The sequence below is a fragment of the Cajanus cajan genome, chromosome 7 (genome assembly GCF_000230855.2).
Source record: "Cajanus cajan strain Asha chromosome 7, NIPB_CcT2T_4, whole genome shotgun sequence".
Taxonomy (NCBI): domain Eukaryota; kingdom Viridiplantae; phylum Streptophyta; class Magnoliopsida; order Fabales; family Fabaceae; genus Cajanus; species Cajanus cajan.
This window is the reverse complement of record NC_138523.1, coordinates 53,110,938-53,128,928: the sequence shown is the minus strand read 5'-3', so window position 1 is coordinate 53,128,928 and position 17,991 is coordinate 53,110,938. Positions and strand designations below refer to the sequence as shown.

At 30.7% G+C, this 17,991-nt stretch overlaps 2 protein-coding genes across 4 annotated transcripts; one reads left to right on the top strand and one right to left on the bottom strand.

Moving 5' to 3' along the window:
• Positions 1 to 765: 765 nt before the first annotated feature.
• LOC109806529 (uncharacterized) lies at positions 766 to 4,669 on the top strand. 2 transcript variants are annotated; one of them, XM_020368966.3, is made up of 5 exons: positions 766 to 904; positions 2,366 to 2,508; positions 2,629 to 2,736; positions 3,805 to 3,879; positions 4,204 to 4,669. In XM_020368966.3, exons 2-5 carry the CDS (start codon positions 2,375 to 2,377, stop codon positions 4,433 to 4,435), a joined length of 549 nt encoding a protein of 182 aa, XP_020224555.1. In that variant the 5' UTR covers positions 766 to 904; positions 2,366 to 2,374; the 3' UTR covers positions 4,436 to 4,669. The 2 variants fall into 2 exon arrangements, with proteins under 2 accessions (XP_020224555.1, XP_020224563.1); XM_020368974.3 differs by lacking the exon at positions 766 to 904 and adding an exon at positions 927 to 2,278.
• Positions 4,670 to 6,638: 1,969 nt separating this feature from the next.
• Positions 6,639 to 10,943, bottom strand: LOC114914877 (silicon efflux transporter LSI2). Of its 2 annotated transcripts, none has more exons than XM_083060070.1 (4): positions 10,551 to 10,943; positions 8,809 to 10,083; positions 8,495 to 8,684; positions 6,639 to 7,064 (listed from the first exon to the last, which is right to left on the bottom strand). In XM_083060070.1, exons 2-4 carry the CDS (start codon positions 9,970 to 9,972, stop codon positions 6,802 to 6,804), a joined length of 1,617 nt encoding a protein of 538 aa, XP_082916196.1. In that variant the 5' UTR covers positions 9,973 to 10,083; positions 10,551 to 10,943; the 3' UTR covers positions 6,639 to 6,801. The 2 variants fall into 2 exon arrangements, with proteins under 2 accessions (XP_082916196.1, XP_082916197.1); XM_083060071.1 differs by lacking the exon at positions 10,551 to 10,943 and adding an exon at positions 10,188 to 10,534.
• Between the last annotated feature and the right edge of the window lie 7,048 nt (positions 10,944 to 17,991).

Genomic DNA, 17,991 nt, shown 5'->3' with positions numbered 1-17,991 from the left:
GAGAGTGGTGTACTACTGCTAGAATGATGTCTTCTTCTTTTCCAGAATGGTAGATGAACCCCTTGTCCTGTGCAAGTGTCCCTTAAGTTATGTTTATTTTTGTTGTTTTTTTCTTATTTTTGGGACATCTTATTTTTTAATTATGACTTGCACTTCTTGTGATTAATAAATTATTGACTTATATAAAAAAAAAAACACGATCATTTGACATTTTTTTAATAAGGATATTTCTAAACTTCATTTGATAATTTGTATAAAATTTAAGTTCAAATATATTTTTGGTTGATGCAATATACTGTTTTTTTTTTTATAAATTTTAGTCTTTATAAAAATATTTTTTATAATAATCCTTAGTTTTAGTTATTCTTTTAATTCTTATAATATATTTTTTATTTATTTATTTTTATTTTTATTCTAAATAATTGAGTCTTATATATAAAAGAATGAAGATAATAGTATATAATTAATTTACTTTAAGTCTTATTAATTATTTTTTAAAGAGGCTAATTCAAAATAACAAAAATTATTAAGATTAAAATAAAAATAGATATATTATTAAGGACTAAAATAAAATAATAAAAAATAAGGTCTATCAATAATAAGAATCAGAATAAAAAAAATGACATTTATGAGAATAAGAATATGTTAACGAGTTAGCACTAGCAGTAGACTACGGTCGAACAAAAGAAGAAAAAAAATGAAACGAAAATTTGAATTGAATAAAATAAATTAAAATGATATAATATATGTTAATTAATTCAATTAATAATATGAAACGAATAATAAAACTAAATATTATTCTTTAGTAGTAGTACTGGTGGTAGTAGGGTTTGAAACATTGAGACATTTCTAATCCCTTCTCCTCTTACGCGCCACTTCTCGCTTTCTCTTTGCAAATTTACGTGTAATTCTCTCCCTCGTTTTTAGGGTTTCCCTGTTTCTTCTTTTTCTTCCATTTTGTCCCTTTGACAATGTTTTTCATTCAGTTTTATATGGTGATTGTCGGTACAAATAAATAACGATGCATGAAATACTACTTTTAAACAGTTGTGGTAGAGTATCGGTAAATTGAATCCTTTTAAATTTATTAATCTGGTCTATTCATGGGTTTTGGAAGGTGAATTTTGTAGCAAACCTGCGTTCAATGCCTTCTCATGCTGTTAGTATACTGTTGAAATAAGACGATTTATTTTAATGTTAGGAGCAGGTTCTCCTAAGTAGTTCAGTGTGCCAATAATTATTAGGTCTGAATACGGAACCAGTTTCTAAATTCTAATGTAAATGTAAAATTAATACCTTGACAATTAATTAAGCTTGTTATCCCCAAACCTTTGTTCGTCTCCTTGGCTAAGCAAATCAGACCTGATCCCTAGCAGAATATGTTGATGCTTAACCTTCTTCCAAACTGCATTAATAAAAAATATTTGTTGTTTATCTTATGTCTCAGACTATTTTAGTTTTACAATCCTTGAAAACTAGAAATTGCTTGTTAATTTCTTTTGTTTTTGCCCATACATAGCGTCCATTTCTTTTTAGTGGATGGCTCTTTTTAGTTCTTCATTGACTCATTCATTATAGCTGTTATTTTAGAGCTTCTTAACATGACATTGCTGTTAATTTTGTTCACTTGAATTGAGTTTGATCAAGCTGATGCTTACCCTTGCTGATAATGGTTGTCTTTTATCGCTGTCAAAAGCACAACACCTTAGGCCCGCCAGGAGCATCAGTCTTTTCAAGCCTTATCTTAGTTTATTTCTTTGTCTGTGGGAGCTTGATCCTCATCTGTCTGTAACTAGAAATATTGTTAAGATGTCCCTCAATGACTAGGAATATGACCAAAATACCCTTTATAAGACTTGGGCAATCCTCCTCTTTTGAGCTAGCTTTTGGGAGCTAGTTTGGTAATGGTTTGTTTCGAATATAGTTTAGATACAAGCTTAGAAATACTTTTGAGAGCTTCTGTATTGAAAAATCTTTATTTTCAATTGAAAAGCTCTCAAAAGCAGTTCTGGTTTGCATCCAAATAGGCTCATACTATATGATGTTTTAATGCTTATCTAGTCTTAATTCTGGGTCTCCCAAAGATTTCCAGTTTAGCAAACTTTACACTAGATGTCTAGTCCTTGGTGTGGCGTGGAAGGTGTGTTAAGATGTCCCATATAGGTGTCTTTCTGTGTGTCCGTCTATATATTGAACTAGAGGCTGGTTGAACAAAATTTCGGAACTTGATAATGGTGCTGCTAAACTTGGCTAAGTAGTAGTATTTTCTGAAGCTTAGGTATGCATTAACTAGCTAATAGACAAACTGATCAGTTCTTCTACCTTTAATAAACTGATTATTTAGTGTTGTGTATTCTGATGACAGTGAAAAACAATGAGGAAGCTAAAGTTTCATGAAAAGAAGCTTTTGAAGAAGGTAAATTTTTTGGAATGGAAGAGGGAAGGGGGTCATAGAGAGAACCTGGTTATGCAACGCTACCATATTACTGGACGTGACGATTACAAAAAGTATTATGCATAATTAATGATATTCATATTTTCTGACACTGTAATTCCCTTTGTTTTAGATTTTATCTTTTAGCTGACACATTTTATGTTTTTGCCTCTGTATGGTGGAAATATGAATAGATATTCAGGTTTATGCCATATGGTTCAGAAGTTAGTAAACATATTGAAACAGATGGATCCAAAGGATCCTTTTCGGATTGATATGACTGATAAGCTTTTGGAAAAACTGTAAGTTCATTTTTATTCACTCACATATCATGTAAACTTTTAAACATATTATTTAGACTAATTAGACATATAGTTTTGTTGGAGTTGAAAGTTAAACGTATGCCTTAAGTAAATATATCAATTCATTATTGTAATGAATATCATATTTTGTAATTATATTAGCTCTTATATTTCATATTTTTTTTATCCAGTCAAATTACATTGATGGTAACAAGATTCGAATTTAAGACTATGCATACTATCACAACTTCAACTCTTATATTTCATATTTACATTTTCTATTATTCCTTTGAAACAATTTATACTTAAATGTTGTTCTGAGACTCCTCAAATCTATTTGTGCTTCAGCTATTTCATTTAAACTGGATTGGTGTAGTTGGTGTGAAGTTGGTTTACCTAAATTCAATTACAAATGAAGTAGCAATTTTATATTTAAGTTGCTGGATGGATTTTGTTAACAATTTGTGCTATAAGTATTAAGTAGTACATATTCATGATCAAAAAATATGATAGAACATCAATTGCTAAACTAATAAAATACAATACCGAACATACAAATCATACATGATACAACAACATGCTGTTAGAGAGACAATTTTCCTAGAGTATTGTCTGCCCACAAACTGCAAATAAAAACACACTTGCCTAATTACACACTACTATTAGATATAATTCTAAATTTATAATATATAGCTTCCATCATGCAATTTCTAACACAGAACTTAGGCATGATTACTGATACAAGATAAGTTATTTTATATAACATACCATATACGTTTAGTAATAAGTAATAACTGACAACAATCCATCAAATGGATCCTTTCTAACCAATTAGATTTTGCAATAGGTGAACTAATTGCAATGACCCTCTGGTGCTTTTGGTTCTATGTTGATGACAATAGGTTTTCTATGTAACTTTCAAGCTGGTATAAATTATTTGAATGAGTATAACTCTATTCCTAGTCTCAGTTAGCCTTACAGTTTCAAACCGAAAGATTGTATTGATATGATTATGAGGCTATGAGCTATTATTTTCTTACACATCTTTTACTTCTTTTTGGGTGACAGCTATAACATGGGTGTGATTCCAACCAGGCAAAGCATCACACTATGCGAACGCTTGACTGTGTCATCCTTTTGTAGGTAAAAATAACATTTTCCTGTGATTATTGTTTTAAATGAACATTGAGTAATTAATTTTATTTGTTTGTGCTATGCTCAGTAGATTGTCCAAATGAAACTATATCAAGATAAAGAGAAAACAAACGATCTACTGTCAAATGTAGTTTAATAAATAATTTTAAGTGGCCCCAAATATATGATCAGGTACATGATAATCTAGGAAAATTACTGGGTTGATATTACAACTTACTTTATTCTAATGATACTAATTTTTGTTAGTATGACATCTTTGCATTATATTTTGCTCGTTTGTTCCTAAAATTAATGACTTTTTCCATAGTGCAGGCGTAGGCTCTCAACTGTTTTGGTGCGACTAAAATTTGCTGAGCACTTGAAAGAAGCTGTCACATACATTGAGCAAGGGCATATACGAGTTGGTCCAGAGACTGTTACAGACCCAGCTTATCTAGTAACCAGAAACATGGAAGACTTCGTTACATGGGTGGATACATCAAAAATAAAGAGAAAGGTGCTTCAGTACAATGACAAATTGGATGACTATGATTTAATGAATTAACTGGACAGCTAAATGTCAGCTTAATTTGGTTTTGCCATACATGAATCATGGAGAAGTTTGTTTCCTTTGGCGAGTAGTTTAGACAGGCTTAGATTTTAACAGGATTTTTTTATTTATAAAATTCATACCGAATTAAGGTGATGATGTAATGGACCAGGAAATTTATGAAACATAAAAATGTTGTTGCATGTTTAAAATATATTATGCATTTTCGAATATATTGTTTAGGGATCACATCTGCCCCCAGCTTGGATTTCAAGTGATTGATGAACCATTGTGGTTTGATTGGCGATTGGATGATAACGATGTTTATAAAGGGTAGCCTTCCTGCAAGGATTTGCCTTTTTGTTCTTTCAACTGCATAGTAATAGATTAATTATAATTTAGACTGCTACTTGGTGATTAAAGTTCACGCTCAGTGTTGTGCGTCTTTTCCCTGTTTCGTCCATTGCTCAGTTGCAGATATTCTAGCAAAACCTTAAAAAAAAAAGATCTAGGAATGCGATGCATACACATTCCAGCTTGCAATAAGTGTCACAAATGTGAATTTTTTACGTAAATATTATTTAAAAAAAAAAACCCAAATAACCACTGTGCAGGTTTATTTACACAGATAGAACCATTCACTGTTCAAGCTCAGAATTCGGTTCCCTGAGCATCAAAGTGTATTTTTTTTTGTTTTTTCAACTCAGAATTCGGTTCCCCAGCGTTAAGAACGGGCCGTTCTTGGCCCGTTTCACTTTTAGAAATTTCACTCTGTTCCTTTAAGCAGAACGGCCCGTTCTGCTTTCAGAACGGGCCGTTCCGCTTCCGGGTCTGCTCATGTTTCCCTGCGAACACGAAAAAAAAAAATATATAAAACCAACTCAGAATTCGGTTCCCCGGGAACCGAATTCTGAGTTGAAAAAACAAAAAAAAAAATACACTTTGATGCTCAAAATTCGGTTCCCCGGGAACCGAATTCTGAGCTTGAACAGTGAATGGTTCTATCTGTGTAAATAAACCTGCACAGTGGTTATTTGGGTATTTTTTTAAAAAAAATAATATTTACGTAAAAAATTCCACAAATGTCGGATTCTAAATTAGTAATCAGTTGATGCATTTATTCAATAAATAAATGTACACATTTCTAATAAATAAGTAATGACAAAAGGAAGGGAGAGAGGCCAGACGTATTTTTTGCTGTGTGAACATTTGATATTGTCTGAATAAATAAATATTAAAAATAAAATACAAAATACAAAAAAAAAAAAACAAATGTGACTTGTGAAACACCAAACAAAATCACATTTATCTTTTATGGAATTATTAGTTAAATTAGAATAATCTCACAAAAACTTACCGGTTATTAAACAGAAATTTATGTTTGGTGATTAATAAAGTGCAAGTACATGTTAGAAAGAAAAAGACAAACTCACAAATGTTATTAAGTAAAATGAAATAAATTTATAATTATTAAAAAAAATAGTCACACTACAATGTAAACAATAAACAATTAAGAAAAAGATGCAAATAATCAAATCTTATGTACTCAAATTATTACGATCTACCTAATGGTAAGAGATTGAAATAATATGTTCATAATCTTATATTTGAATTTTAGTTCTATTATTGTAATTTTCATAAATAAATAAATAAATAAATATACTTTATAAAAAAAATATGTAACCAATCTTAGCTCGCCTCCTAACCAAATATGGAGCAACCTATAGCTGGTACCTTGCTATGAGTTGATGCTAACTCGTAGGGCACCATGGTGGATAAATATGGGGCGATGTAGTGACGTGGTTCTACTCAATTGGTGTGCGTATAGCATGCACATGACACATTGATAGGTATTCTAGGCTCATGATGAGCCTTTAGTGTGCCGTTAATTTTAGACTCATGATGAACGAGGTATTATTCATGGAGATATTAGTTGGTAAAAAAAACTTAATGACTATGGCACCTAGTTTGGATGATGATATTAAATTAATATTGATGTTTGACTCCTATGTGTCGTTTAAGTGACAGTAGTGATGGGATTTGTCAAGGTTTAGTGTTGTGGTTCTAGTCTTATACATGGTTTTGAGAATGTTTGAGAAAAACTATCAGAATAAACAAAAAGAAACCCGGATATAAAAAAAGGAACAAGTAAAATTAAACTGTTTTAACACTTTAATATGCCTTTCCTATCTTATTTTACTAAATTTCACAGCATCACTTGGCAACTAGCTGCTCATTTTATTTTACATAAAGACCATTAACAAAGAACATCAACATCCATTTTCTTAATAATGTATCCATAAGTTGAAACAGATTGACATGAAATTCGTTCATGTTGAAATATCTTCAAGCAAGACTCGTTTTTGAATAAAATGTGTTTGTCATCTTATGAATGTCAAACCAATAGCAGTGACTATGATTGTGGAAGGAAGGCCAAATTTGAGGTGACTCCAGAAGGTTAATGTGTATGGTAGGTTTGGAGCACGGCGAGCCTGTTCACACACTATCAAGTTAGCAGCTGATCCCAACAGTGAGAGATTCCCTGATATGGTGCTGGCCCAAGCCAAGATCAGCCATGCCTTCTTCTCATCTGCTTTCGAAATTGCAGCAGCTGAGACTGCTACCCTTCCTCCAAGCAACAGAACTATAAATTGGAAGTTAATTTTAGTCATCAGTCATGTATATCATAAGATCAAAATTCTTTCATAATGATGCATACGAGTTTAGTATGATGTATAGGACATCTTATTTACATAGAAGAATACTAGCAACACTCTCTCAAACACTCCTTTTGACATTCTTTCTTTTATTCGCAAAAAATTATTAGAATTCACAAATTTTAATGATCCCATCACTAAATTAGAAGAGAAAATCATTGAATGAGAGGTAGGACTAACTAAAATTTATGATGTATAATAAATTTCAGTTAATAATAAAGAGAATGTTGAAGAGACTGATGCTAACATTTATGTTATTATATGATATCGAGCTAAAAAGAAAATGAACCGGAGACAAACGAAGATAAAATATCTACTATTGGCATTTGACCATGTATTCCCCTAGCATGGTTGGTGAAAGTGTACTGTGATTTGAAGACAAATTGATATAATATGCATAATTTAATTCCTATTATTCAATGACACTCAAAAGATTATGTACAGTAAGTGATAACTTAAAGAAATTTGTATTCTGATAGTTATTGGGTCTATGCAACCACTAAATAGACAATCTGCAGTATAAAAATTCAATGACAATCAAGGATGTCCATAAAACCACTACAATAACAATAACCTTATCCCATTAGATGAGGTTAATTACATGAATCACAATATGTTATGAAGCTTGGTTAAAAATCAAAATTTCAAAATATTATTTATCATAAAGTCACTTTTAATAATTTCTTCCATATCCTTCTTGGTCTCTCCATCCCTTTTCATAGGGACGAAAACTTTGTGATCTATTCTTCTTACCGGTGCCTCGAGTGACTTTCTTAAATAACCTTAACCAACTTTCCGTCATCTTTTTTCTCAAAGTTGTCATACCAATATCTTATATACAATTGTCAACAATACCACAACTATTCCTTTTTATAAGAAAGCTAACTATATTGAATTTAACTCTTCTAATGTGAGTAAATGTTTAAAATGAGAAATCAGAGATGCATATTCTGTTTAATTTGAGCTAAAGTATCATATAATCTTAAATCAACAATAGACAGATTCTTATATTCTCTCACTTTACACATTTGTTAACTTTAGAGGAGCAGTCAATCATGTCAAATTTGTTGAACATATCTTTCAATGTTTTTTTTATTTTGAAGGTAAAAGGCCCTGAACAAATTGATTCGCAATAGACGTGGACATTTAATATATGTCGTTTCATATAACGTTTTACTATTTCTTGCATTGCTTTGATTGCTTTGCAGTGTGCAATCAAGAACTTTATAGGATTCAAGTCCGTGAATATGGCGTGTGTTGATTACAAGCCAGGCTCCTATCTAAAAAGTTGATGCATTCAATGAACCAATGTTAATAAATCCACATCACATGATGAAAAACCCCCACATCCACTTACCTGTTGGTACATTTGAAGCCAAATTTGATAGGACAAGTATGACAATTGCAAGTACTGCAACCCCACTAGCACGATCAACATGAGAATAGGGCTCCATCAAATCCCACAGAGAACTTGGAATTCCAGTCTTATTCAGGCCATCTACTGTGATAAACATTCCACAAAAGAATATCAAAAGTGAATATGAAACCTGTTACAAGAGAAGAAAAAAAAACTATTCTGAGAGGTTGTTCAATGTTGAAGGGGCAGTAGAAGTATAGCTAGCATGTATTTCAAGGAGAACAGAAAGAAAACGAGAAAGATAATATTTAGACCTTCTCCAAACATGGTCTAGCATCCTTGAAATCAAGAACTATGAGAGCAAGTGCAGCAGTAATTGCAGTCCATGACATGTTTAAACCTAGAAGTAAAGCAACCAGCATTCCTAGTGTGATGATGTAAACGCAAGATTTCCACAGTACCCTTTTCCATCTTATGATAAAATCGCTTTTTCTTTCTGAAGGGTGAATAGGTGTATCTACTGCTGATGAAGAATTTGAAGGGCTAGTTTCCTCCTTTGTCAGAGATGCCACACCATTTATTCCATCCCTTGATATGTTTGACATTTTTGCAGAATCAAAAGTGCTGCTAGCAATTCCATTACTTGTTATATTACTTTCACTTGCATTTGAAACCGATCGGTTTCTTAGAATCTGAAGTTGAGGAGAGTTCTGAATACTAATAGATTCAAGATGAGAATGCCATTCTTGAGAACTCAAGGATGAAAAATGAGACATCGTGGCTGGAGAAAACCTATGGGAATCATACTCCTCCTCTACCACATCTTCAGCACCTGCATCTTCTTCATCCTTATGAACAGACAATAACTTCCAATACATGATTAGAAGAATTGTAGCATTTGCTACAACTCCTGCCACCATAGCTGGAAGAATACCAATCAGAAAATTCCCAAATGATATTTTACTCTGAACAGCTATAACAAGGTTTTGGGGGTTGCCAATTGGTGTTGCTGAGGATCCAATATTAGCACTTGAAGCAAGGGCAAGTAGGAAGGGTGTCGGAGGAAGGTTATGCTGCCTTGCAATTTTTAGTATGAATTCAGTTAAAACAACACAAGAAGTGTCATTTGTGAAAAGAGCACTTGAGACAGCAGAAATAATACAGATCCTACAAAGCAAGTCCTTTGCACCTCTACTTTTCCAAGCCAGCAACTTGCCTATGTATTTAAACATGTCTGCTCTTTCAAGATAAACACTCACAATCATTGTCCCAAAAAGAAGACCAAGAATTGGGAGATCAATTGTGGCATAAGCTTCATCTGGAGTGATAACTTGGAATAGGACCATGAGCATGGCACCAAGTAGGGACCCTGCAGTTCTTCCAACTGGTAGAAAAGGCACAGCTGGGAAAACTGCTAATACCCAGAAGATTGCAAATGCAATTAAACCATACACCACTTTCGGAAAAGCTAGTGCCATATTGAGACTAAAGAAGCCAACAACTAGTTCCTAGTTCCAACCAAAGACTAAAACTTTCAGCTCTAGGGTATCAACAATGATACAGCAGTAACTACTCCCTGAGAAATATTCCTGAAATATGATAATTCAGTCTGAGACATTAGCAATCAATAATGATTACCAATTAAGCAAGTGGTACAAAGACATAAGCAATCAATTTGCTCGTGTCATCTTACCAAGCTTAAACAGCAGCACAAATCAAGGTTTCACATAAAAACAAGAAGAATGAACAATTCATGCACCCCTCCTTTCAGAAAATGCAAAAGTCTATGCTCATGTTAGTGAGACCCAAGATAGAATTAAAAAAACGAAGAAAACTTGGCACCATTTAGCAACTCATTCAGCTAAGTTAATTTAAAGAACAAATATCTAAATACTGTACATTTGATCTCAGAAAGATAAATGCAAAATCCAATATCTCTAACATTATTTCGTTTTGTGCCATTAGGATAAATGTTTTATGCAAGTTGTAAGCTAAGGTATCAACTCATACAACACTTTTTTGCAACTAAACACAGACGTGAAACCAGGCATCTTACCTATTAAAGTAAAAGTTTTCATTCATCTGTGGCTAACATGTAAAATACCCGGATTGGCTTTGTGTATGTCTAGCAAGCAACTTGTGTTTGTCTTTCTTATGACACAGTATCTTGGTAGCTATAGATTGGATTACGTTGACAGAATATCTTGGTAGAGAATTGGAGCATCTTCTGTCTTTTCGAGGCACGCTAACGTCAACTCATACTTTATCATACCCACGTGGTGAAACCTTACCCTCTATTCTATTGCTATTAGGCATATTATTTGCACCATAGAGATTAAATCGCAAAACCAACGTTATTAGTAGCTGCTAGTGCTAATACTACCTTCCCAAGCACAATTCTAAGAATCAATAAAATATTCTTTTGTTTTCTCTGGTCGGTCTTCAAACTATAATTCTTTGACACCCTGATTATAGTTTTAACAATCTTGGGCTTCAATAATTTCTCTACTATTATAGTATTACTTAGGAGAAAGTCTTGGTAGGGCACCAACTCAACCCATCATATGATCCATACGTTTATTAGTATAACTTGGCTTTGACTAGAGACAGAAAAAGATAATATATATATTTGGTTGGATAGTTGGATTAAACATGTTTTGTTTAATTAGTGGACATTGTGAGTAGATGCAAAGGCGGTGATAAACAATTTAAAGAGAGCTCCGTGATGGATTGAGCCCTATGATGCACCGATACGATACGCGTATCGGATACGACACGTATCCGATACGGCGATACGATTATTTAAAAATATATTGAATACGATATTTGTAAGATACGTGTTCATCAAGGACCAATAATTCTATGTTTCTATATTAAACATGTTTATATATCTTATTTAGTTATAATGAATATTTTATAATTTTTCAAAAATTTGAACACTTTATTGATACGTATCACTAATAAGTATCGGTGAAGTATCTGAAAGTATCAAAATTGAATACAATTTTTATAATATTTTAAAAAACTAGGATACTTCATTGACACGTATCGGTAAAGTATCCAAGAGTATCGTGTCGAATATGTATCGGATACGGATACGTGAAGCAAATTGAAGTATCCGTGCTTCATAGATCGAGCCTAATGTTTAGTTAGAATATAATACATTGGAAAGTTGTGATGTGCAGTGTGTGAAAAGATGGACTATAAGCGTCTGAGTGTAGACCATACAACATGTCGTTTTCATATCATTATCACGATTCATGGCCAGAGATTTTAACTCTATCTGCTTTTCTGGGCTGTCCTTCACCAAATTTTGGATGCTTGGAGTTAATAAAGCAGAAGCTTTATGCATAGTCATCGTCAGCTAGGAGAGGACATTTTTAATGGCTTCAATTAAGTAAACCTGTATCTACCATCGTTTCATAAACAATAGAAACTCCACTTTCACATATTTTTGGGTATTCGGGAGTGATCATATGATTTTTTTTCCTCAACTTTTTGGGTTAATGGAATGAATCAGTCTCTTATTAGGGCGTTATTCTTTTTTTTTTTTTATTTAAAATTTATCAAAAGAAAGGCAACGTATTCATGAAACGATATAAAATCTAAAGTTCAAGCACTACGAGCAGTGGGTGCTTGGTGCAGCTGATTAAGTAACAGATAACATTCTATACACTGACAACATAAAAATGTTTTATTATCTAATCATAAATTGTTGTTTTATAAAGTTCACTTTAAAGTTATTATATGATATGCGATTGGTTTATCAGCACATATTCATTAAACTTATTCTTTTAAACTATAAAACATGGTTTTAATAATTAAATATGGTTAACTTTTTCGTCTCGTATTTAATTCTTCGTAAATTTAAAGATTTTATAAATAATTTTCATCACTATTGACACGAGTCAATGCTACTTTAGAATATACCCATCGATGTGATAAAATTAGATGTCTATTATTTCGAATTTTTTACTGGAATAATATTTTTTTAAAAAAAATTTACAAGAATGATCACTGTGCAGGATTATTTACCAAGATAGAATCATTTACTGTTCAAGCTCAGAATTCGGTTCCCTAGGAACCGAATTCTGAGCATCAAAATGTAATTTTTTTTGTTTTTTCAACTCAGAATTCGGTTCCCGGGGAACCGAATTCTGAGTTGGTTTTAATTTTATTTTTTTTTTTCGTGTCTGGGTAAATGTGGACTGATGTGGGAAGCGGAACGGCCCGTTCCAAAAGCAGAACGGGCCGTTCTGCTTAAAGAAACAGAGTGCAAATTCTGAATGTGAAACGGCCCGTTCTGCTTTTGGAACGGGCCGTTCCGCTTCCCACATCAGCCCACATTTGCCCCATACACGAAAAAAAAAAAAAAATTAAAACCAACTCAGAATTCGGTTCCCCGGGAACCGAATTCTGAGTTGAAAAAACAAAAAAATTTACATTTTGATGCTCAGAATTCGGTTCCCGGGGAACCGAATTCTGAGCCCGGGGAACCGAATTCTGAGCTTGAACAGTAAATGGTTCTATCTTGGTAAATAATCCTGCACAGTGATCATTCTTGTAATATTTTTTTAAAAAAATATTATTCCAGTAAAAAATTCCTATTATTTCAACAACAAAAAATAGATGTCTATAGTTGTCACCGTTTTAATAGGAATTATTTTAAAAAATTTATAAGTAAAACAAAATAAATTAGAAGACTAATCAAATTTAACTATATTTAGAATAAAAATAAATTTAATTATTTTTAACTTTGAAATATATTTAAAGATTTTTATACTGTTATTTATTTATGAATTATCATATATAATAATATTAATTTTTATAATAACTATTTTAGATGTCATATTTAAAGTAATTTTTAATTAGTTGATAATGTAAACAAATTTACACTAATATTTTTTTAAATTACTTTTTTTTTTCTTTTTCAGCCATTCCAATATTTAAAACTACTAAACCAACTAACACATTTACTATATTTGAAGTCATATATATATATATATATATATATATATATATATATATTAAAAAATATTAAAAGGAATAAAGTTACTTCAAGAATCTTCATATTTTAAAAGAATATAAATTACTCTCCAATGGATACCATACCACTAGCTTAAAAATCAAACAAATGATAAATTACTAAAAGAAAAGGAATTTTGAAGATTAACAAATTTGATTAGGTAGGCATTAGATTTAACTTATTTTAAAGAAATAAAAAGAAGACGAGTAGCGAATGCAATTTAAGATGACTTGAAGAGAAGTGCTTGAGATAAAATGGAGTGTTGAAACTTGAAAATGATGGTGAAGCATGGTAAATATCCATGAAGTAAAGAAACAAACAGAACCAAAGACAAAAGATTCAGTTCATTAATTTATTTATGAATGCAGTCATTTGATCCATTGAATTTATATATACCAAAATGATAATACAGGGAAAATGTGAGAAAGGAGAGAATTGGATTGAAGCTTACCTCACCCATGCACAAGTGCAAAACCAATGAATCTGGATTACTTTTTTCGTATTCTTCTTCTTTCTTTTCTCTAATGTGCGTGTGTGTCAGAAGCTAAATAGTGTGGGATAAGTAGAAGGTGCCAAAGTTCAATAGTGATTGGCGTACTGTTCTCACTGCACTAAAGACTGCAATAGTCAACAAAGCAATTTAATGCACTGTTGTATAGCCTGGTAGACTGAGATTCACAATACATAATCAGAATACACAATGAGATCAAAATGTGGTTTTTTTACTAATATAATTCTTTTATAAAAAAAAACCAAAATAGATCCCCAATTTATTTATACAGAATTCATTACTTTTTCCGTTCGAAATTCAATTTTCCGACCGAATTCTATATTGTTATTTTTTTTACATAAAAATTATTTTATTAATTATATAAATTTATATATAAAATAATTTATAATTATAAAATTTAATATATTAATAATTTATAATATTATAAAGTAATAAATTTAATAATTTATAATTTTAATAAATTATAATTTTATATATAAAATAATTTATAATTATAAAAATTAATATATTATTAATTTATACTTTTATAAAGTAATAAATTTAATAATTTATAGTTTTAATAAATTTAATAATTTATAATTTTAATAAGTTATAATATTAATAATTTATAATTTCAATAAGTTATAATATTAATAATTTATATTTTCAATAAGTTATAATTTTAATAATTTATAAATTTAAAAAAAGGGTCTTGTTTTTATATTTTATAAAAAATAAAAATTATATTTTATTTATTATATAATTTTAAAATAAAATATTATTATTATAAATAAAAAATCTGTATATAAAATAAGGTATAATTGATGGTTTTGCTTTCTGCAAATCAATTGTTCAAATGGATAAAACATTTTTATATAGCAAATACAATGGGATGCTATTGGTGGCAGTTGAGCAAGACGAGCGCAACATAATTCTCATTGCGTTTGCTGTTGTTGAAGGTGAGACAAGCAACGTATAATTTTTTTTTTCAAAAATTTAAGGCGGTATATAACATTGCAAGACAAGTTGTGCCTCATTTCGAATCGTAACGAGGCTATTAGAAGTGCATACTCCAGAAATAGAAGTGGTTGGACAGAAAACAATTTTGTCCATGTCTATTGCATTAGACATATTGTACAAAACTTCATGCGACAATTCAAAAATGCAGCACTAAAGAAAGATGTCGTTAACATGGATAATTTTATTTTTTCCTGTACTCTATATTATCATTAATATTCTTAAAACTTTCTTACTTAGTTTTCATAATTTAATTTAATAATTTTTCTTGGAGCATATAGAATGATTGAACCTATATTATTTTATTATTACAATATAATAATAGAAAATAATGCTGAAGCAGCACAATGATTGGACTGCAACCCAAGGGAAAAATGGACGCTGGCATGTGATAGTGGACGACGCTGGGGACACATGACAACAAACCTAACAAAGTCTATTAATTTATTCTTGAAGAAAATAAGAAACCTGTCAATTTGTTCCATGGTAATAACAACATACACTCGTTGTAACAAGTTCTTCGTCGAGAGAGGCAAGTAGGTGGATGCAATGATTAATGTTAGACATGTCTACTCGGAGATTGCAACTAAAACCATTCAAGATGCACAATCAAAGACAAACATTCATAGAGTCATCACCTTTGACAAATCAAGCACTAGATTTTTAGTGGAAGAAACACAACATCCGAGAGAAGTTTGACCCGCTGGGAGATTTACAGTAAGGCTAGATGAAATGTGATGTAATTGTAGCAAGTTCTAGAAAGTTCATATCCCTTGCTTACATGTATTTGTTTCATGCTTACATGTACTTGTTTCATGCTTACATGCATGCCACGACTTCGAAAGCAGCATATCTCCCATATATACCTTACAACAAGTTTCAAAGGTATAAGAAAGACAAATTGGAGAGTTCCGACACAAAGATTATTGACCTACTTACATTGACTCAACTTTGTGGCCAAATCCGGAACTCAAAAGAACTTTCAAGGATTGGCCCAAGTCTACCAGGATTAGAATAGAGATGGATATTAGAAAATAACATAATTGTGTAAAAAATTGTTCCTATTATCACACCCCTGATCACACTAGGAAGACATGTCTAAATATTGGTTATGCATTTAGTTCCCGCCACCATTATTTTTTTGTTGTTGTTGTTGTAATGAGTTTTAAGTTTGATAAATGTCATTGTTTAATTTTAATATTAACAAATATATTTAATATTAACTAACTTATTAAATTTTATCAATTCTATTTAAAAAAATTATATAAGCATAAAATTATTATTATTTTATTTAATTTATAACAATATTATTTTTCATCTTCTAACTTATAAAAATTACATAAAAATATAAATTTTATATACATAATAATATTATTTTTCATTTATAACTTATTAAAATTATAAAATTTTAATATTTTAACTTATTAAAATTTAAATTTATAAAATTATTTATTATTAAAATTATAATTAAAAATTATTAAATTATAACTTATTAAAATTATAAAATTTTAATTTTATAACTTATTAAAATTTAAGTTTATAAAATTATTTATTATTAAATTTATAACTTATTAAAATTATAAATTATTAAATTCATTAAAATTATAAATTATTAAATTTATCACTTTATATAAGTATAAATTATTATTACTATAAATTATTAATATATTAACTTTTATAATTATAAATTATTTTATATATAAATTTATAACTTTATAATATTATAAATTTATATAATTAATAAAATAATATATATATATATATATATATATATATATATATATATATATATATATATTCCGTTCGAAATTTGATTTCCGGAAAATCAAATTCCGAACGGAAACAATAATCAGTTCCATATGAGTAAATAATTTGGGAGGGGGCTCTGTTTTGGTTTTTTTTGTAAAAAAAAATTATATTAGTAAAAATTTTTCAAAATGTAGACTAAGCACTTTTGTGACTTTAGAATCCTTTTAATAATTCTCAATTTTATAAAACATTGTCTACTTCCTATAAGTATATGTGAGCATGAATAATTCACGAATCTAAATTAACTCGAACGGATTATATATTTTTTATCCATAATCCAATCCAACCTGATCACATATAAGAATAATAACAAAATCACTTTTAAACTCTTCCAACTAAAATCTAACCATGTACTTATCATTGGCGATACAATCATGTGCATGTAAAAAAGCCCGTCTTGAACAGGTTAGTTAAGTTCTTGTTTTCTTCGTGTACAGTATACTGTAACTGAATATGATATTTGGGTTGTTTTAACAGTCAGCAGAGCTTAACAGTGCTTGTTGCTTGAACTGCATACTGTTTAAGCTACAAATAAGGCTATTCACAACCATCGGAGATAAACTCAACAGAGAAGTTAAATTCTGTAGGTTGTAGAAAGCACACAGGCAACCACCTCTCATTTTGGCAATGAAAGCGTAACATTTTTCCAGTAGTAGGGAACACTATTTTTGGACCAAGAAAGAGACTACAAAACAAGGAGAAACAACAAAGACAAGTCCAACATCTAGTACATAGGCATGGCACCACAAAGGGGTCCCCTCACTCGTGCCATCAGATAAAACCACCTCATTTTCCTTTTCTTGGGGTTTACAAGAGAAATCAATTTGGAGTTTGAAGTTTGAACTAACCACCAAATGATGAGCCTGAACAACTTGTTGCAGCCTTTCAGCAGCACATTGGTTCATCGAGGCCATGCTCTAATTAGTGGCAGATGCGTACCATACTGTTCTTTTTCTTCCTCATGTCCTCTATATCTTTTCGGGTGCAAATTGTGTTAGCTGAAAGTCGAACTTCTCCATCCCACCATTAATTAACGGGTACAAATATTTTGGGTAAACATGTAGAAACAGCTGTATGTGGGGAAACTGCACATGAAACTATTGCAGAGCATGCAACTAGGACCTCCACAAAAATGCTAGTTTTCAATAACCTCAG

Coding starts and splice junctions, on each gene's coding strand:
- LOC114914877 (XM_083060070.1), bottom strand. CDS start 9,972: ATGGCACTAGCTTTTCCGAAAGTGGTGTATGGTTTAATTGCATTTGCA. Junction 8,685..8,808: donor CTAGACCATGTTTGGAGAAG/GTCTAAATATTA, acceptor CTCTTGTAACAG/GTTTCATATTCACTTTTGAT. Junction 7,065..8,494: donor GGCTTCAAATGTACCAACAG/GTAAGTGGATGT, acceptor TCCAATTTATAG/TTCTGTTGCTTGGAGGAAGG.
- LOC109806529 (XM_020368966.3), top strand. CDS start 2,375: ATGAGGAAGCTAAAGTTTCATGAAAAGAAGCTTTTGAAGAAGGTAAAT. Junction 2,737..3,804: donor GATAAGCTTTTGGAAAAACT/GTAAGTTCATTT, acceptor TTTGGGTGACAG/CTATAACATGGGTGTGATTC. Junction 3,880..4,203: donor ACTGTGTCATCCTTTTGTAG/GTAAAAATAACA, acceptor TCCATAGTGCAG/GCGTAGGCTCTCAACTGTTT.